At 39.5% G+C, this 21,398-nt stretch overlaps 1 protein-coding gene across 4 annotated transcripts in view; it reads right to left on the bottom strand.

The window, feature by feature from the left end:
- Positions 1-21,398, bottom strand: part of DGKG (diacylglycerol kinase gamma) — a 206,791-nt gene that overhangs the window by 152,717 nt on the left and 32,676 nt on the right. For all 4 annotated transcript variants that reach the window (XM_077117823.1, XM_077117820.1, XM_077117821.1 and 1 more), the window contains one exon: positions 2,672-2,748. In XM_077117823.1, coding sequence (XP_076973938.1) covers positions 2,672-2,748 — 77 coding nt within the window. The remainder of the gene's footprint in view (positions 1-2,671; positions 2,749-21,398) is intronic.

A 21,398-nucleotide genomic window follows, 5' to 3' on the forward strand; every position in this document is an offset into this window, starting at 1 on the left:
GAAAGCTCCCATGGCCTTCATACCTGGTGGTATTGACCAAATTGTTTCTCTCCCACTTGTCAGCCCCAGGGTGGATAGGTTGATTAGTGGCCCCCGCCTGACTTTGTTCCTGTGTCTTTGGAGCTGGCGTGGGGAGTGGGGGTGGGGCAGCAAGATTTTTGCTGGCTCTGCCATCTTCTCCGCATGGTTTCTCCTCAGGAATGTTCTTTGAAATAGGACATTCTAAACCTCTCCCCATTTCTGGCAACCTCCTTCCTGTTTCATTCTTCCAATGATTGGTGCATTTAATCAAAGCCCCAGGGCACAGACTCTGTTGTTTCATTTCCAGTGTCCAGTGGAGGAGGCATTGACTCAAGGTTTGTTGAATAGATGACAATGTGAATAAACATTTGAGCCGCTTCGCTCCAAGTTATTCCTGCTGCTCAGTCACTTTTCTGTCATTAGCCTTCATAAAAGGGGCAGGGAAAAGGGAATTGAACCTAAGACATTCTGGGGAAAGGGAATCCAAGGGAAATAATAATAGGGACTATTTTTTAAGTGTCCTCTTAAGTGTTAGGCACTTTGCAAAAATTACCTCATTTAATTCACTCACCTACAAACTTTAAGGTTTTTAATTTTGTTTTGTTTTGTCATCATCAGATCACAGATGAGGAAGTTGAGTCTCAGAGAGGTGAAATATTATTCAAGGCCACATTGCTGGTTGGTGGCAGAGGTAGGGTTATAACCAAAGGCTGTGTGACTCCAGGGTTGTGGTTTTAAACTTGATCCTGCCAGTAGGAAATAAATTCCTTGAGGGCAGGGACTGTGCTTCCTCATTTTTATATCTTCTACAATGCCCAGCACAGTACCTAGGTGCCCAAGAAATATTAGATGAGCTGATATTGAAGTGAGAGGAGATCTTGCATTCATTTATTTACTTAACAAATATTTATTGAGAGCCTGCTATAAGTCAGACACTGTTATAAGCACTGGGGATACTGCAGTGAACAAAAATATTCTAGTGGAGAGAAAGACAATTAGATAGGCAAATTATATACTGTGACAAATGGTGAGAAATACTAAGGGGGGAAATAGGGCAGAACAAGGGGATAGGAAATGTCAAGGAAGGGTGGCTTAAAAGTTTAGATAAAGAATATGACATTCACTGAGGTGATATTTGAGCAGACTTGCCATAAAAAAGGGAATTAACAAGGCGGATATTTGATGGAAGCACATTCCAGGAAGAGGGAATAGCAAGTGCAAAGGTGTTGAGGTTAGGGCTTTGAAAGGAATGATGAGGAGGAGAGCAACAAGAGTTGAGGTCAGAGAGTAGAGGTGAGGCCTATTGTAATAACCTTGTCTGTTATTCTGATGGGGGTGGTGATGGTGGAAGTGACCAAGGGAGCTCGTTGAGTTGAGTAGTGACATGATCTGCCTTAAGTATTAACAGCTAGCTCAGAACATGTGCGGGGAATAGACTGTAGAGAGCAAAGATAGAAGCAGGGAGACTATTAGATTGCTATTGCAATAATCTGGGCAAAATATGCTGACGCCTTAGGTTAGGGTAGTTGCAGTGCACGTGGTGAGATGTGGCTGAATTCTGGATATTTTGAAGGTAGAAGTGACAGGCCTTGCTGATGAACTGACTGTGATGTGAGAGAAAGGAAGAAGTCAAAGATGGTGCCAATGTTTTAGGTTGAATAATTTGAAGAATGGAGTTGTTATTACTGAAATGGGAAAATTGCAGGAACTGCAGGGAAAACAGATTTTTCAGGGGAAGCTCTGGAGCTCAGTGTATATCATATTAAGTATGAGGTGTCTATTTTAATTTTCAGTGGAAATGCCAATAGAAGAAGAAACCAAGGAGAGTATAATGTCCTGGAAAGTAAGTGAAGAAAGTATTTAAAGAAGGAGTGTCCAATGTGTTCAATGCTGCTGAATAAAATTGGGATTAGCCACATGGAGGTGCTTGACAAGTGGATTCAGTGAAGGAATGGGGGTGACAGGCTAATTGAGGGGCTTTCAAGAAAGTAAGAAGTAGAGAAATTGAAGGCAATGAGTATAAGGAAAACTTTTACATAGTTTTGCTTAAAGAGCAGGAGAGAAATTGGGTAGGAACTGGAAGGGAAAGTGGAGTCAAAAGAGAACTTTTATAATATAGAAGAAATAGCATCATACTTATATGTTGATGGGAAAAAAAATCTGTGATATAGGGGATGGAGAGAGCGAGTTGGGGGAGAGGGAGAGAAAGGAATACATTTCTGAAGCAATGCCCTTAAATAATGCAAGAGAGGATGGGATTGAGTGCCCCAGTGGAGGGGATGGACTTCAGCAGGAGCGTGGACAGTTCATCCTTAATTCAGGAGAAAAAGTCAAAGTGATGGGCAGATGATGTGAGGGAACTTGTGGATGATCTCTTCTGATTGCCTCTATTTTGTCAGTGAAGTAGAAAACAGGGCTGTTAATGGAGAGTTAGAATTAGGAAGGAGGAGGGAGAGATTTGAGAAGAGAGGAAGAGAAGGTATGCTATAGTCATCTAGATGAGTGGGAGTACTAATGGCTCACTTGAGACTTTGGAGAAAATATGTTAAGAAGTAATATCTTCAATATCAGATAAGCCTCCAAGAGGAAGCAAATTGTAGAAAGGCTGGGAAAAGATTTTTTAAAAGGCTTGAAGTGGAAATTTTCTTACCTTATGTGGGTCATATTGCTCAAGGCTCCCACCTTCATTAAATTCAGTCAAGACATCCTTTATCTTCTTGGAGGAATCTGGAGAGATACAATACACACAGGAAACACTGATGAGCTACTATTGGAAACTGAGCCAAGAAAACTCTCCCCTTTCCACCATGATTATGATGGAGCAGCCTTTCCTCAATTTTCCCAGGATAAAGCTTAAACTCCTTTAGCCTGGTGTACAAGCCCTTGGTGATCTGGCCTAGCCTGTTTCTTATATCTTACATCAATCTCCCCTTCACTCCATTTTTAAGCCACATAAAACTGCTTTTCCAGAATTCCCTGAATACACTGTGTACCCTTTCTTTGGGTCCCTTCTCTGTCTAGCAAACTTCACTTATTCCTTAATATACAATGCAAATGACACCTCTTTTGTAAAGCCTTCCTTGACTGCAACAGCAGAGTTAACCTTTCCCTCCCCTCCCACATGACATACACATAACTCTATAATAGCACTCTTCATATGGTGTTATAATTATTTGCTGACCTGCTTATCTTGCTGGTCTCCTCCTCCATTCTATTATAGGCTGCTTGAGAATTGTAACAGGTTGGTAGGTCTTTGTTTGTCATATTAGAGTCTTGCACATTACCAGTGTTTAGTTAAACACTATATTAGATGAATAAACAAATATCTTAGCAGAAATTTAAATATATATTTTTACAATTGCTCATTATGTAGGATGGGAGGTATTAAGCACCGTGAGGCTCTGTCCTTGGTTCTGAAACATCGTCATACACTAGGGCAGGGTGGTTTTTCTAATTCTGAAATCCTTACAATGCTGTCCCATTTTTCTTTATTTTTATTTTCTATCCCAATGGAGAAAAACGAGATAGTCATACTGATGCATGGCTGATTTCAGGTTCCTATGGGTGTTCTCTCCTATTTCTGAGAACCAGAACTTTTTCTTCTGGAAATGAAGATCCTCCCACCCTCATGCTTTTCCCTTAATGTTCTCCATATGTTACACTTCTATTGAAAGGGGGCAAAGAAAGACTGAAAAGATTTATGAAGCATCGAGTTTCAGAAAATTCTTCTTTCCATAGGAAATAATTCCAAAAATCTACTGGATACAATGGTTGCTTCTTTTGGGGGGTTTATAAAGGAATTGGTCATCAAGAAAAGGCAGCCAATAATTGTCATTAGATACACATGCTGAGTACATATTGTGTAGTTATCATTACTGTAGACATCAAAGAAAACCAAGGTTTTGGTGATCTGTTGTGCTCCCTATCTATCTACATTGTCAATAATTAAGAGCTTCCCAAGCTCCATGATTCCCATTCTTTAAACATCTGAGTAAAGGGCAATGTCATTAAAAGCTGATGCAATGTTCAGTCTCTTTGAATACAGGGTTATACTCTCTTTGGCCTAGGTAAAGTGGACATGTCATGGGCTGGGCTGTTCTCTATGGTTTTGCTGATCTGGGTTCATCAAGCAAAAGTTATATAATCATTTTGGGATTGAGACATACTGAAATGACACAGGAAAATGCTGGCTGCTCTTGCCTAAAAATAGAAATTTCTTCCTGAGATTCAAAACTGATGTTGAAAAACTAATAGCTCAGTGAGATCCAGGTAGCAGATGACAAAAATTTGAGCTGTTTCCATTCAATTCAGAAAATACTATAGAGGGTAAGATGCTGCAAAGTACTGTCAGTGAACTTGTGGGGGAGATGATATGAATAACTGTGGTAATAACGGGAAACTTTACCTGCATATTCTCATTTCCCACCTCAAATTCATGCAAATTTGGTAATTTTTTTTCAGTTTTCAGATGAAAAAGTTGAAATTCATAAAAATTGAATGACTTGCCTAAGAGCCAGAGACTGAACCCAGGTCTAGTCTAGCACTAAAGTCTATATATTTTTTCTCTTAAACACTATTCACAATTACTTCCTAAACATTTACTATACAAGAAAAGTTTAATTAATGCTGTATCAATGATATGAAGCTCTGTGAAGCATAGAGTGGGGAAGAAGAAAAATTAAGATGAGTGGAATTGAGATAGGAACTGGGGATGCTCTAAAAAAGGAGTCAGTATTTGAGCTGTGATGTAGAAAAATGGGTTAAAGTTTTGAGAGGGAGATTGAAGTGGAAAGGTATAAGGTGATAAAAGATACAGGATGGGTACCACAGAATATTTAAGAAAATTTAAAACCAAAGAGTAATTTGCGGCCAGATTTTTTGAGTGGTCTTGAATGCTGTGTTTAAAGACTCTGATTTGAAATCATCAAAGGTTTTTTGAATGGTGGAATAACATCATTAAGTCTCTGTGTTCTAAAGGCCACTCTGGAAACAGAATGAGAGTTTAGAATTAGGCCAGAGCTCAATTAACATCACAATTTATGTTTAGATTACCCTACAAGCCGCTTAATTACTTAGGAAAAAGACCTACATTTCAGATTCTATTTTAATGGGAGGTTTCAGCCCAGCCAAAGTGGTCAACTTTGGAGACACAGGTACCACCGGTGTGGCTAATAAGAGGAGGGTAGGACCAGCATTTTCATTACAAATCAAGGAAGTGATCTCATTTGAATTTATAGTACTGTGTGACCTTATCGCCACACTCTGGAAATTCCACAGTTTACCCTGGCTGAAATTCTTTGACTCTAAAGTGCTATTAATCTGTTGGTAAAATCCTTCCTTATATTAATATGTATGTACTGTAATGTTGATTCTCTTTTAGGCACTGATTTTATGTGTTTATGTATCTACATGTATATTCATGATATATTCACATACAAGTAAACAGGAATTTTTAAAAGAAAAAAGAAAATCCATCCATTTAAGAACTTCTGATGAATAAGCTAAAATTAAATGGAAAAAAAACAATCCAAGAGATGTCTGGCTCCTAGCTTTGGGGTGTTCCTCACCATACCTTTACTTCAATTTGTTTATGGGCTCATAACATCAGCCCCTTTTCAAAAAAGGGAAACCACCGTCTTCTCAAGTCTGAAACCCATTACTTTCTCCTTGGATGTCCTTTGATGCTTGATAATACTTTCCTCTTAACTGAGTGCTGGGCTGAATTTCTTTTTACTTGAGGAGTAAGTGGGTACTGTGCACAACTAGTCTACTATGGACTACTCCTCCATTCCTTTTTGTTTTAAAACAGTTAAGAGCAATGAAGAGCTTCTTTGGAGCTGTATTAATTAGGGTTCTCTAAAGAAACAGAATCAACAGGAAATACTCGTAAATATAAAATTTATAAAATTGTCTCATTTAACCATGAGAAGGCACAGTCCAAAATCTATAGGGCAGGCTGTGAAGCTGACAACTCTGATGGAGGGTCTGGACGAACTCCACAGGAGAGGCTCGCCGGCCAAAGCAGGAAGAGAGTCTGTCTCTTCTGAATCCTCCTTAAAAGGCTTCCAGTGATTAGATTAAGCATCACTCATTGCAGAAGATACTCCCCTTACCTGATTACAAATGGAATCAGCTGTGAATGCAGCTGAGGTGATCATGATTTAATTATATGAAATGTCCTCATAGCAGCAGACAGGTCAGCACTTGCCCAACCAGACAAACAGATATCACCTGGCCAAGTTGACACATGAACCTGACAATGACAGGAGCATCCCCTGATCTTCCTTCAGGTGTCATCTTTGGGACAAACAGCACAAGCTCAGCAGAGAATTCCTTTGCATCCTAACACTATTATCAGAGTCAAAAGAGATCGGGTGTCATTTCTGAGTGGTATAAGACAGGGCCATTTCCACATTTCTTTGAAAAATTCCTATTTTTATCAAGGGCTTATTACATGTTAAGCACTGTCCTGATCACCTAATACATTTTATTTAAATCTTCACGACTACTCCCTAAGGAAGGAATAATTATCCCTATATTAGAGAAAAGGAAACCAAAGTTTATGGAATTTAAGTGATTCTTTTAAGGGCAGATAGCTAATGAGTGGGTCACTCTTATGTTTAACATTAAATAATGTGACACAATTGTTGGATTTAACACCTCCATAAATACCTGTAAGTCAGAAGGTGAAGTTCCTTATCTAACACAGCAGCTGTCAACCCTGGCTGCACATTAGAATCACTTGGGGGAACTCTATAAACATTGAAATCCAGGCTTCATCTCAGACCAATTAAGTTAGCATCTCTTGGGGGAACCAGGAAAAATTTTAAAGCTTTCTGGGGATTCAAATATGCAGGCAATGTTGAGATCCATTGTTCTGCAGTGTAATTTTATTGTTAGAAAAAACCTCCCCTCCCCCCAACCCTGTCTAAAGAAGCAGTTGAAATTGTTGGATAATTATTGCATAAGGGGAACAATCAACTGCAAAATCTGAAATTGCTGTGCTTGGCAGCCATTTCCCATTGTTTAACTGGATAATGTAAAACAATTCCATCCTATAGGTCAACTTATTCAGCTGCTTGGCAAGTGGGGGCCTGTGTCACAGTTAGCACACTCTGGCAGGACCCTCAGCACGAAGCCTGATTCTAAAGCAGATGTTTAGATGGCTCTTTTCTGAGGTCAAAGTCACTAGTGGTTAACAACTGCCCTATGAAATTTCACTCCACAGTTGTCATTTTCATGCTTTATATGGATCCTGGGATCTTAACCTTAACCAAGGATCTTAACACTTTCCTAGTGTTTGATCAAATTCAAAGCCTTTTAATGAGAAAATCTGGCCCTACATACAGGCACCTCTGCTGTCCTGATGGTGAGGAACAAGGATGCCCTCCATCTGAACAGGCAGACAAGAAGTTCAATGTTTAGAGCAAAATATCAGTTGTGCTGCCTGTAGTACCAGATCCTAACATGTATGGATTGTCTTCTAGTTAAGAACACTGAGTAAACGAGGCACTTGGTTGTCAGATTGTTACACTTTCAATTAAGTGTAAATCAGCACTTTCAAAAGCGAAAAGGAGAACACATATGTAAGGGTACATTTCTAAGATTCACGATAACTCCTCATTCCTAGATATTTTCTAGGAGCTTCTTAAATTGTAATGTGCATATGAATCACCTGGGGATCTGGTTAAAGTACAGATTCTGATTCAGCAGGTCTGGGCTGGGGCCTGAGATTTTGCAACTCTAATAATATCCAGGTGGTGCTGATTCTGCCAGTCAATGGACCTCATTTTTGAAGAGCAGGCCTTAAGCAACATTCCTGCATGTCTGTGGCTGACAGATGTTGCTATCACAACACAGAAGGGACCACATTGCCGAAGATAAAGAAACATCTGCCACATATTAGAATGTGTATGACTCTTCACTCAGGAAATAAAAAGAGAGAAGGTGAAGGGAAAGTCACCACATGAGAAAAAAAATCTAGATTTTCCTTCTTCCAGTGCAGCTTTATGTATGAATAAGTTTTCTAGGTATGCTAGGGTATCAAGAACATGGTGATATGTATAAAAATAAGAGCAAGGCTTTCTGAGCAAACTGAAAAAAATGGAAGATGATTTCAAAACAGAGAAGCCAGGGTCTGATGCACTGCCTCAAGTGGTCCCATCTCTTCAGCCATGAAAAATGAGGCACTAAACAAGTTGCATGTGGGATCCACAAGATACTTAATCTTCCAGCAGTGACTCACTTGTTATATACACATTCTTGCAAACTTCTGTTCCTAATCTCTGCTATAACCCAGAACATAGCCCATTGCCTGGCATGAAATAGATGTTCAATAAAGATTTGTTGAAAAATGAGGGCTAGACAATGGATGGGTTAATCATGCTTCTCTAAGTGGCTCTTGACCTTGGCTGTCCATGGGATCGCTTGGGAAGCTTTAAAAATTACTGATGCCTGGATCCCATCCCTACAGATTATGATGAAATGGTCTTAAGCGTGGGTCGGGCAATGAAGTTTTGCAAAACCTCCCAGGTGATTTCAGTGTGCAACCAAAGCTGAGGTCCACTAAAGCAAACCAAGCTAATTACCTGGGGGAAACCTGTGAAAGTGGTGGATTTAACACAGGTGTTATACAGAATAGGAGGAAAAGAGTGTACATTCAGTCAGAGAAAATTTGACCATATAAGAAAACCTTCTTTAGGATACACATTTTTTGATTCCTCATAGATTTTCTGAATGATTGGAATGACATGTATATGAGCAAAATTTTTATTGCTAGTAGAATATCCCACTTTTCTTGATAATTTGAGCTCAGCAATCATATTCAAGCAATGGTAGAAGAATGGACCAGGTCATCTTTACCTTCTTACAGCTAAATGTGCAGTCCCTGGACCAGCAGCAACAGAATTACCTGTAAGCTTGTTAGAAATGCAGAACTTCAGCCATATTCCCCTAAAAATACGGATTCCAATTTGTGTTTTAACAAGATCCCCAGGAGATTCATATGTAAAGATTGAAAGGTACAGTCTATAGAGATCTCTACCTATAGATTTTGTGATTGCTTATGGGCAAGGTCCTAGTCATCCCTAAAGGGAAAGGAAACCAGTTTTTCTCAAAGATATGTGAGTGAGAAACAGCTGTGGCTATCTCTCCTAAGATGAAAGAAACTGGATATGATCCTTTAGGGGTCCAGGACTCCAAGAACATTTGAATAGGTCTCATTTTACTGGCCAAAATGGATACAGAGTTTTCAATGAAGCTTACTCAGAACCTCATTTCCTCTACAAATCAGCCCTAAACATTTTTTCTGACTCCCATATTAACACTGCAGACTTGAATTTTGAGCTATAAATTACTGAAAGAAAGAAATTACAGAGTCAGAAACTCTGACTTGATCTAATTCAAACAAAATCTATTTCCTGATAGTACTCTTTACTACATCATTCTCTTTAAATGTATTTTAAAATGTATTCTATTACAATTTGAAATATATATTTTTACCAACATATGGTTGAAGGTTGAGGTCCAATAGCTATTATTTTTTTACTTTGTGGGGATTGAATTTAAATGAGTTGGATTTGCACCAGAATCAAGAAACTTTGGTTCTAACCCCTGCTCTGTCACGGACCTTGGATTAGTCCCTGAGCTCTTCTAGACTCAGTGCTCTCATTTGTAAAGTGGGAAGTGTTCAGAACTGTTGATGGCTAAGAGATTACCAAACTTCAAAAATTCTACAAAATCCAGCAATCACTGGCCAAGGTAAGGAATGTTTGGTCTGATTTCTTAGAGAATTAAAAGCCAAAATTGAAGCTCTTTCAGTTTATTTTTACTTTTTAAATTAACTGGTGGTGTCTGTCCTTGATAAATTATAAAACTTTTAAAGAATTAACAGCAAAACAATAGAAAACTGGAAAAAAATCTCTACCCATATATCAGTATTGCAAGGTCAATAAGCCGATTAGTAAGTGTCTTGGAGTAAGTTTATTCAGATCTATTCTGTTTGGGATATGCTGCACTTCTTGGATCTGTAATTTTATGTCTTTCATAAGAGTTAGTACATTTTTCAGTGATTATTTCCTCCATTATTCTTTCTGCCCTCTTCTCCTTCTGGGACACATATATTCATGTGCTTCATATTATTATTCAATTCCCTGAGACTCTGCCCATATTTTTCCATTTTTTTTCCCATCTGTTCTTTTGTATGTAGGATTTCAGATGTTCTGTCCTCTAATTCACCAATCCTTTCTTCTGCCTCTTCAAATCTGTTGTAGTATGTCTCCATTGTATTTAACACCTCTTCTATTGTGCCTTTCATTCCCATAAGTCCTGCCATTTGTTTTCTCAAGCTTTTGAGATCTTCTGTATGGTCACACTGTGTCTTCTTTATATCCTTCATCTCTTTTGTCCTATTTTTCTTCACCTCATTAATTTAATTTAGAAGATTTGCTTGAAGATCTTTAATTGGTTGTTTCAGCTCCTGTATCTCATCTGAATTGTAAGCTTGTTTCCTTGACTGGATCATATAGTTTGTTCTTCTTAGTACAGCTTGTTATTTTTTACTGATGTGTAGGCATCTGATTTCCTTGATTAGTTTATTTTGGAGGTCATTTACTTTCTTTTACCTAGGGTTTTCTTGTTGGTTGGCTTTTTTTCTGTCTGTTCTTTTACATTCAATTCAAATTATTCTAGACCTCTGGCATAGCTTCTGTTTAACTGATCAGAATCTTTCAGCTGTTTTTCAGGTTCTTGCACTGCCACACAGGACTGACCCCAATCAGCTTTTCCCAGACAAAAAGACACAGGACTCAGGAAGAGGGTGTAATCAGCCCAAGGTTCCCTGAGGGTGAGACCCAGCAGCTTGCCAGTCTTTCCAGTGAAGCCTCTTAATTGTGTGCTTTTCCTGTCCTGTCAAACAGGTGGCACTTTTCAGCCCACAGCTCCCCACCAGCATAAAGTGGTGAAGTGCCTTTAATTTTCAGAAGACCTTGTCCCTGCCAGGGGCTTGGTTGAGACAGAGGCTGAGGTAGAAGGTGGGCTTCAGCTGTTTCTGTTTTCTAGCCCCTGAGGTCTGAATTATCTGAATGAGAGCTGCCACTTGTGCTGGGCCCTTCCCCCTTTTCCTGGGGAAGATATACTCTTCAGGTAATGATCTCCTTCACTTGACTAGTTACTGTGTCTCTCAGACATATCTTAATTCTGTCCTTGCCTGGGTCAGTGCCAATCAGTAAAAATGCTTGAAGCTTTGTTTAATGGGCTGCTATAAAAGTTGGAAAAAAAAAAGACAGAAAGAAAATCTTTTTCAGAGCTGGTACCCAGGCCCCTGGGTTTGCCAGTCAAGAGCTGGAGTTGCTACCTGGCTCTGTGTGCCCTTTTTCTTGGGGCACAGAACTTTTCCAGTATTCTGAGCTCAGTCAACTCCAATAGCCTCTGTATGTTTTTTTTGTTTGTTTGTTTCTGTCTTTGTTTTCCATCAGACCTGCCTCTTCTCTGCCAGGAGAGGCCTCAGCATTCCTTTCATGCTTTCTCTGGGTTTATCTGTGCTCAGAGCTTGTATTCAGCAGTCTGAATTTGTTAATTAAATTTACAAGTGGATCTTGCTTGATCTCTCCTTGCCTTGCTCCTAGTAGAGACAGCTTCTTTTTTCCCCATGGAAGTATCTTCAAAGCAGCCTGCTGTGCCAATGGGGAAGGGGTGCCAGCCTCCCAGTTTTGGAAGCTATACTTACAGCTCTGTGCTCTGATCTTTACCCTTCCCCCTGTTCCAGACTGGTATATGATGTGCATCCAGTCATGGAAGTACCCCAAAACAGTTGTTCTAGATATTTCCTAGCTAACTACTAGCTGCCCTAGAGAACTAACTGAATTCCATACCTCCCTACACTGCCATCTTGCCCTGTCTCCTAAATATCTTCTTAGTAACTCTAGTTATCTTTTCAGATTTTCAAATGTCAAAGACAAAGAGAGAAAACTGAAAACAGCAAGAGAAAAACAATCCATCTCATATGAGGGAAGTTCAATAAGACTATGTGTGACTTCTCAGCACAAACCATGTTGGTGAGAAGGCAGTGGTATGATATATTTAAGATACAGAAAGAGAAAAACTGCCATCCAAGAATTCTATATCTGGAAAAACTATCCTTCATAAATTAGGGAAAGTTTAAAATATTTTCAGACAAACAGACACAGAGAGTTTGTGAACAGGAGACTTGCTCTACAAATACTAAAGGGAGTAATACATACAGATAGGAAAAGACAGGAGAGAGGTTTGGAGAAAAGTGTAGAAATGAAGAGTATCAGTAAGGGTAAAAAGAGAGAAAAATAACATATGACATAAAATCCAAAAGACAAAATGATAGAAGAAAGTACTTCCCTTATGGTAATAGCAATAAATGTTAATGGATTAAGGTCCCTAATCAAAAGACATAGACTGGCAGAATGGATTAAAGAACAGTACTCATCTATATCCTGTCTACAAGAGACTCTATACCCAAGGAGAATAATAGGTTGAAAGTGAAAGAAGAAGGCTAGGGGCATGTATGACCAGCAGGAAAGATAGAGGATAAAAACCAGGGCTGTATAACTTACCTAAACCTCAAGTGTTAAATGATGGTAATTATATGTACAAATATAAGAAAGTTTTTACATGAGGGAGAACAAATTTCAAGGTGTTCAAAATGGGATGGTACGGGTAGTGCAATGGTGGCTTCGTGGCAGAATTCTTGCCTGTCATGCCAGAGACCTGGGTTTGATTCCCGGTGCCTGCCCATGCGGAAAAAAAAGGGGGGGGATGGTATATGGAAAAAATACAATCAATGCAAACTAGGGTTTATGGTTATCAGTAGCATTGTAATATGCTGCCATTAATTGTAACAAAGACAATATACCAAAGCTAAATGTCAATAAGAGGAAGATTTGAGGGAGGGGTAAGAGATTCTTGTTGTTGTTTCTCCTTTTTATTAATTCATTTTTTTTATTCTTTATTTTTTTCCTCTTCTTTCTTTGTGGAAGAAATGGAATTGTTCTCATAGAAATGGTGGTGATGGTGAATGCATAACTATGTGATTATACCTAGAGCCATTGATTGTTTAGTTAGGATGGATTGTATGGTATGTGAATGAAACTGTTTGAAAAACAAACATAAGGGAACTGCTGGAGAAAATATGGAGAGGATATATACCTATTCACTCTTGGTAGGAAAATAGAATGGTGCAACCCCTCCGAGGGCAATGTGGTCATTCCACAGGAGACTAATTATAGGGCTCCCATATGATCCTGTAACTCCATCTTTAGGTATGCACTTGCAAGAACTGAAAGCAGGGACACGAATGGATATTTGCACACTGGTGTATATAACAACAGTATTCATGATTTGCAATGGATGGAGGTGGTCTAAGGGTACATTGACTACAGAATGAATAGGCAAACTGTGGTGTATACATACAATGGAAAATTGAGCATCTGCAAGAAGGAATGAAGGTGTGAGGAATGAAACTAGGTAAATGAACCTTGAGGGCTTTATGTTGAGTGAAATAAGCCAGAAACAAAAAGACAAATATTGTAAGCCCTCACTAATATGGACTAACTATAATGTGCAAACTTTGAGAATTGAATTTCAGAGCATAGGTTATCAGATGACAGAACTTGGGCAGAGATTGGCCAATCAATGATTAAGTAGTACAGAATGTTCAAGGCTTATTGTAAAGGCTCCCAGATTGTAAGCTCTCATAGAAGCACATCTATTCCTGAGTTTTATCTGTTATTTCTAAATTCTGAGATGCTGAGTTCTTTGTGTATAACCCTGTCATTCCCTGGAACTTTGGGTATCTGTTGACACCTGAGACTCAGAATTAGAGTTCTGTATCTCTGAAAGTCAGCCGTAGCCCATCCAGCAACAGTTGAAAAAGCTGAAAAAGAGATCAGACTTCACTTAAAGCTATGAATGAAGCTGATTTGGTTAGGACTAAGGTAAGTCAGAATACAAGGTAAAGGATAATATTGACCGTTATTTTAAAACTTCTGCCACCGTGTGAGACCAAAGAAAGAGATGTTTATTTGGTATAAAATTTATTTTCTGTAGCACAGTTACCAAAATTAACCCATAGGTTCAGTTTATTCAAACAGCATATTTACATGGAACCTTGAATAGGGAACGAGATCTTGTTACTTTGTAGGTTAATGTAACACCCTGTTACATTCCAAAATAATACAGGCAGAAAATAAAAAAATATTTGCAAAGTCGCTTTGAGGAACTGGGGGAAAATATGGAAATATTAAACTTCCCCAACTGGGGAATTCCTGATATTCTCGCAGGCTTTAGGGACTCCCAACTTAGTAAGTCAAGCCCTCAATCATGGGGCTTGCCCTTATGAAATTTATTCCTGCACAAGAGAAGCTAAGTCTATAATGATTATGCTTAAGAGTCACCCCCAGAGAATCTCTTTTGTTGTGCAGATATAGCCCCTCTCTCTAAGCCAACTCTGCAAAAAAACTCACTATCCTCCCCATTACATGGGACATGAATCCCAGGAGCATAAACCTCCCTGGAAACATGAGACAGGACTCCCAGGGATGAGTCTAGTCCTGGTATTGTGGGATTGAGAAAGCTTTCTTGACCAAAAGGGAGATGAGAAAATAAAGTTTCAGTGACTAAGAGATTTCAAATAGAGTCAAAAGGTCATCCTGGAGGTTATTCTTATGCATTATATAGATATTCCTATTTAGTTTCCAGTGTATTAAAAAAGCCAGAAGGAAATATCTGAAACTGTTGAACTCTAATCCAGTAGCCTTGATTCTTGAAGATGATTGTATAGCTATATAGCTTTTATAATGTAACTGTGTGATTTTGAAAACCTTGTGACTCAGCAGTGTATGGACAGATGAGTAAGAAAATAAAGACAAAATACTAAATAAATAATGGGGGGGAATAAGGGGGTTTAGGGTATTTTGGGTGTTATTTTTATTTTTTTTCTTAGAAGGAATGAAAATGTTATAAAATTGATTGTGCTGATGAGTGCACTACTATATGGTGATACTGTGAGCCATTTACTGTATCTTTTGGATGATTATATAGTATATGAATATATCTCAATAAAATTGCATAGAACAGAAAAAAGATAATAAGCCAATTATATCTCTTTGAAGCTGTTAGGAGTTGGGTCAGGGGAGGCATCCTCACAAGCTATTGGTGTCTGGGGTAGAAAAGAAATGTTTTTAAATATGGAAATAAGTATTAGAAGGAGTGACAAAGGCCGTCTAATTATCTGAACATTTGATGTTCTAACCTCTCCTCTAGTGTTTTAGCCAATCTTTTTCCTAGACAGTTCCAGGAAAAGGAATCTCAGCAGCTTTTAAGTCAACATTATTTCAGCTTAGATAGCTATGAACATTAGGAATTAATGTAGTCCTTACCTTAAACTAAAATCTTTCTTCCTATGATTTCTTCCCATCAGCCCCTGTGCTGCCTCTTGAAGTCATTCAAGATCAATTTAACAACTCTCCATGCCAGCACTGTAGCTTTCCCTCACCTTGCTCAATCTTTCCTTCTCCAGGAAATATGCAAGGTAACTTCAACCATTCTTCCATAACGAGGCTATAAGGCTCCTCACTATGTTGGCGGCACTTCCAAACATTACAGTTTATCCATATCCGTTCTAAACTGTGGTTCCCATAAAAATACAGTTCTTTAAGGAGGTCTGATCAGGGCAGGTAGAATATCAATCTGTCTGATGAGACGCTATGAATCTATTAATCATTAGGATCACAATCACTGGTTTGGTTAAATAAAATAATGTATATCTAATTTAAAAATCTCTACAAACATAAAACAATGCTTCTGAAGATTATTTAATGATCTGGGAACATCTCATGATAGATTATGGAGCTATACTAGTTTAGGAGCTAGTCTCCAAAGACAGGTACCCAATTCTTTCCTTCCCTGTGTAAGCCACTCTCCCAGCTAGAAGTGGAGCAGGTTCCTTTTATCCTACTGAGTCTGCGCCAGGCTTGTGACTTCTTTGACCATGGGGATATTTAGGGAGTTCCATTCTAGGACCTCTGAGCCCAGGTGTTTAAAAGCCAGGCAGGTGCTGCTCACCTGCTTTTGGACCTCTCAGCTACCAAGCTAAGAAGTTTAGGCTACCCTGGGGCAAAGCAGGCCCTGGAGGCTGAGAAAGCACTTAGAGAAAGAGGCCTCCTGGAGAAACACTGAGGTAACCAGCCAGATTACCCGGAATACTGGAACACAGGTAACCAGTGAATAAGCCATGTGGGCGGTCTAGCTCCCAGCTGTTTGAGGCATCCTGTTAAAAATTCCAAACAATGTGGAGCAGAGATGTCAGCTTCGCCATGCCCTATTCAAATTCTTGACCCACAGAATCATGGGGAAGAAACAAAATGGTTGTTTTTTTTAATCCAATAAGTTTTGAAGCAGTTTTGATGTAGCAATCAATCAATAACTGAAACTTATTACCAAGGTGGAGAAAATAGTGTACAAAATAGTATATCATATATATATATCATATATATGATATATATAGTATAGCGTATATATATAATATGTATAAATGAGTATATATATATACACTCATTTATATATATAATGTTAGTAGTGTGAATAACTGGGAGATAAGGTCATGGGTAGCTTTAATTTTCATAATTCTCTCTTTTACAAATATTTTATATATTTTTGTTTTATAATAAAATTCTTACTATCACGTTAACTTTTTTGATAAGCACTTTACACTGCTGATCATAGTAAGCATCTGTCAATTAAATCTATGCATCTATCAATCGTTGTATTTTATATCTCTCCAACAAAAGTTTGGAGATGGCTGCTCCTGGTAAAAGATAACCAGAGAAGTTATAGGTTTTATGGTACACAATTGTACCGTACCAACAGCCCCTGGTCTTGAAATTCTTGGTATCTCCAGCCTGGTAATGCTATTGGAGTAGTTCTCAGTTCTCAGGCTGTGCACTTCAGTTATTTTGTAAAGCTATCATTTATGTGATTATGGAAAAATGGTTGTTATGGCAATGAAATCTGACAATACCAGAATGCATCCAAAATTGATAGAAGTGACTTTTTCAGGGTTTCCTCTGAGGGTTAACCATTTTCCCAGAATTTGCTTTTTTCCTTTCCTTGCCTGTTAGAACAACAGCGCCAGAGCACCCTGCCTGGTCCTGAGATATGCATGGCACCAGGCAGGGTCAGAGAAGGAGAAAGATGATGACTGAAAAAAGGTTCAAAACACAAAGGATCCCCTGCCTATGAAGCCTCTGGTTTCTTTTCAACTTTCTGCCTCTTCCACTGCTTTGCTACATCCGTAATCCCTCCTTCCCTTTGCTCTCTTGAACCTGTACTCTTTCTAACCTATCTGCCCTTCTGGTTCTTCTTTCAGAGTCTTCTACTTTCCTTCCTTGACCCCAAGTTATGGGCACATCCAAGTTCCATTCTCCATTTTATCTTTCTCTTAACATTCTTAATCTAACTCTGAAGTCCTTCATTCTCTTTCTTTCCTTGCTGTCCACACACAGTGATTTCCAAGTCAGAGCTCTCCTCTAACAACTCATTCACATTCACACCTTATCTCATATCCTCCTGGGGCCCATAGGACATCTCTCTTGGAAAGCAAGGTACTCTATGACAGGGTTCTACTTACCTTTCCAGTTCGTCTCCCAATGCCCCATGCCACCCATGAACATGTGCTCCAAGCCTCTGCTTTTGAACTGTTTGCAGTTCTCAGAAGTTACCCAGATTTTTTCCCATCACCTCTTTACCCTTGCCCAGGCTACTTCCTCTGCCTGGAAGGCCTTCTCCACTCTTCATGCTTGTATTTCTGGAACCTGAAAACATCACCTGCATCAGGTAAACTCCCAGAGTGTGGCTCAGCCCCCTCTTTGGTGCTCACTTATTAGCACATATTACACTGTAAGATCATTGCTTGAGTACTCTCTATTCCCATAGGCTGTGGACTCTTTTGGGGAGAGATTATGACTTATTCATTGCTGTTTCCCTAGAGCACGGCACATGATAAATGAAGAAGTGCATGTGTTATCACCATGTCAAAATCCACCTTCCAAAATCACCCTCACTTGCCCTGCACCCTAGTATTGCCATTTTCTCCAGACTTACAGTCTTTGAATTATCTTTGTTTCTTTTTCTTCTATAAGATTTGATGATACTTCCACCACAATTTCTTACAAATTAGCATTTGTTCATTGCTTCACTCATCAACCTAGTTAAGACTAGATTTCATCTGATGAACCCTGCTTAATCCCTCAACCTGGCAGCTTCCTGACACACATTGCAGATTTATGACACTAAATTTTGCCACCTTGGTCTAAAGCCCACACTTTGACATGTAGGGCCCAAGGTCCACCCCTCCTTATGTCCTCCACTTTCCCTTCCTTCTTTCCTTTCTAGCCCAGAAGCTCTTCTTACCACCCCATCCATATCCTCTTCCTTTATGTCCTTTGACCTTTGCATCCACTGTTTCTCACCCCCTCTCATCACTACCCACATTTTAAACTTCTTTCTTTCACAAAGTTTACACAGTGAAAGCTTCTCATACCAGTTTTCTGTTTTTCAATTTCCTTCTTATTCATGCATTTACTTTAGCCACCTACACCAGAACCTGTTTGCTTGTTGTCTTAGAGCTGTCCTTTACTTGTGTCATGCATTTCTGACTCCCTAGATAGATTCTAATTTTTACAGGACAGGGCTTTACTGTGTGCTGCTTTTTCATTCTTAACAGAGTTTAGCATTTTGCTGACCTACAGAACAGTCTGAATGAAATTGAATTTACCCTGGAGGGTGAGTCCTTGCTTCTTGTCAATATGTTACAGAATTTCTCTAAATCCATCAAGTTCAGACAAGAGGCTGTGGCTCCAGGGCCTCAGAAGGGAGACTATCAGTAATCCTATGGGGCTCTGTTGACGTTTGGGGAGCATAAGGGTGGTAGGGACCATGGGAGAGAATGCCGAGGCTCAGGGAAGTTAAGAGCTGTCACATCACAGACAGTAAGAGGTAGAGCTGGCCTGAGAATCAGACACCCTGATTCCTAGCCAGTGCTGTGGACAAGAGCTGCCTGCCTAGTGCGAAGGTAGGCGGGACTGCCAAAAGGGCACTGGGGAAGAGGCCTATGAGAGTTCTGTTGGGCAGGTTGACGCAATTCAGGCCTAGTGATTTATGAAAGTGCCAGCAGGATTAACATGAAGGGAGAGGATGGTTAGAACAAAGGGGTGGGGCATGTCACAAGGCTGAAAGCTCTGCACCACGAAGGGCTCTGTAAAAAGTCAGGCCTCTGCACAGTAAAAAAATGGTCATTTTGTGTGTGCAGAGTGCATCAGCTGGGTCTTACCCCAGCTTGGACAGACTTCTGTCACTTATCAGAACTGAGTGGCCTGTTGGGGCACAGTTGTGTGGCTATGTGTGAAGGTGGATCTCACCACTGTGTCTTGATGAACTGAAATGGTTTTTGGGAACAACTAATGGGAAATCAAGAGCCCCATTGAATATTGAGGTCTTCCCAGAACAAAATCAAGAAAGCAACATACATTAGAACTCAGTATCTAACGGATATTGAAAGAAGTCATTGGGGGATAGAGAGAGAGAGGATTGTGGGAAGAGAGCAGAATAGGAAGCTCCAGGATTCAGTCCCTCCACCAGAACAACTATTAAACAGGCAGAAAGTATTTGAATCAACTATTTAAAGCTCAGTAGAACTGTGTACAGCATCCAGAGAAAAGCAAGAAGAAGGGACTGGTAAATTACAGTAAAGACTAGTAAATTGCTCTCTCCACTGAGAGACTTGTGCCCATCCCCAACTCTCATGGCAAGTTGCAGTGGGCTCCAGCCCTTGTCGCAGCTTGCTGGTGCCAGAAAGGAACATAAAAATCCACTTCCCTGAGATTTAGGCTAAACTGGGCTGGTTGCTGATCACAATCACTTTTGATTAACTGGGTTCCTGCTCTGAGGGTAGCCATTCTTTCAATTCATCCTGGACAAAAGTGGTGGAGGAGAATTAAAGACAGTACATATCCTCCGGGCTGTGGGGAATAGTTGAAGGTCTGCATTTGCTGGGCAGATCAATAAAGCACAATTCTGGGGAGCCATGGAAGAAGCATCTGGTGCCCTTCCTGGCCCCTCCCTCATCCCTCTCCAGGGCAATGTGGAACTGATCTGCACCCCCTTTGTGAGTCCCTGGCTTGTTCAGGGTGGGAAAGTATTCTCTGGCATGCCCCCTTCCCCACCCCCCACCCCCGAATTTGCCCTCCAGGCAAAAGCAGCTTGAGATAATGAAAGCAGGGTAAGAAACAATTGAGGCAGGTGGCCTGGGGCAAAGGTTTCTCTGCTTTAAACACCCAGGAGAAGGAGGAACTCTATTTCCTGGGAAATAGAGGAGGCATTTAAACTCCTGTAAATTGAGGAAGTCCTATGCAACTAGCAAGCACAAGTTTAGGATAAGACACAGGCCCAGAAAAGATGGGGAGGACTGTATACTTTGCATTGACCTTGGGTAGACCTTCCTGATACTCCTATCTTAAGGCTGACACTTAAGAAAATTTCTGTCACATCACCTGCTGGCTATAAACTCAAGAAATAGACATATCAAGGAAGAATTACTCAGATTTAATATTTTAAAATATTAAAATGTATAGTGTGCAAAGAAAGATTACAAGAAATACACACACAAAAAATCGTGGCTCATCCAAAGGAAGAGGATAAAAATCCAGAAATCACTATCATCTACCAAGAAGATCAGACTGTGTATATAGCAGATAAAGACTTTAAAAATTTATCTTCAGTATGCTCAAGGAGATGAAGGGAAACACAGAGAACAAACTAAAGGATATAAGGAAAAGAATGAATGAGAATAATTAGAATTTTAGCAAAGAGAGAAATTTTAAAAAGGAAACAATCAGAACTGCTGGAGTTGAAGACCACAATAATTGAAATAAAAAATTCCTAGGATTTCAACAGCAGACTGTAGCTGGCAAAAGAAAGAAAAAGTGAAGTGGAAGACAATACAATCAAAATTAATCAGGCTGAGCAGCAGAAAGAAAACAGAATTACAAAAAGCAAAAATAGCCCAAGAGACCTCTGGTACACGGTCAAGCATACCGATACACACATTATGGGAGTTTTCCAAAGAGAAGACAGACAGAAGGAATATGCAAAGAAATAATGACAGAAAAGTTCCCAAACTTAACAAGAGCTGTGAATATACACATCCAAGAAGCCCAAAGAATACCAAATAGAATAAACACGAAGAAAAATGTACCTCATCACATATTGATCAAACTGTCTAATGCAAAGAACAAGGAGAGAATCCTGAAAGCTGCAAAAGAAAAAGCAACATGTTATGTACAAGGGAGTTA

Source organism: Tamandua tetradactyla, chromosome 10 (assembly GCF_023851605.1).
Source record: "Tamandua tetradactyla isolate mTamTet1 chromosome 10, mTamTet1.pri, whole genome shotgun sequence".
Taxonomy (NCBI): domain Eukaryota; kingdom Metazoa; phylum Chordata; class Mammalia; order Pilosa; family Myrmecophagidae; genus Tamandua; species Tamandua tetradactyla.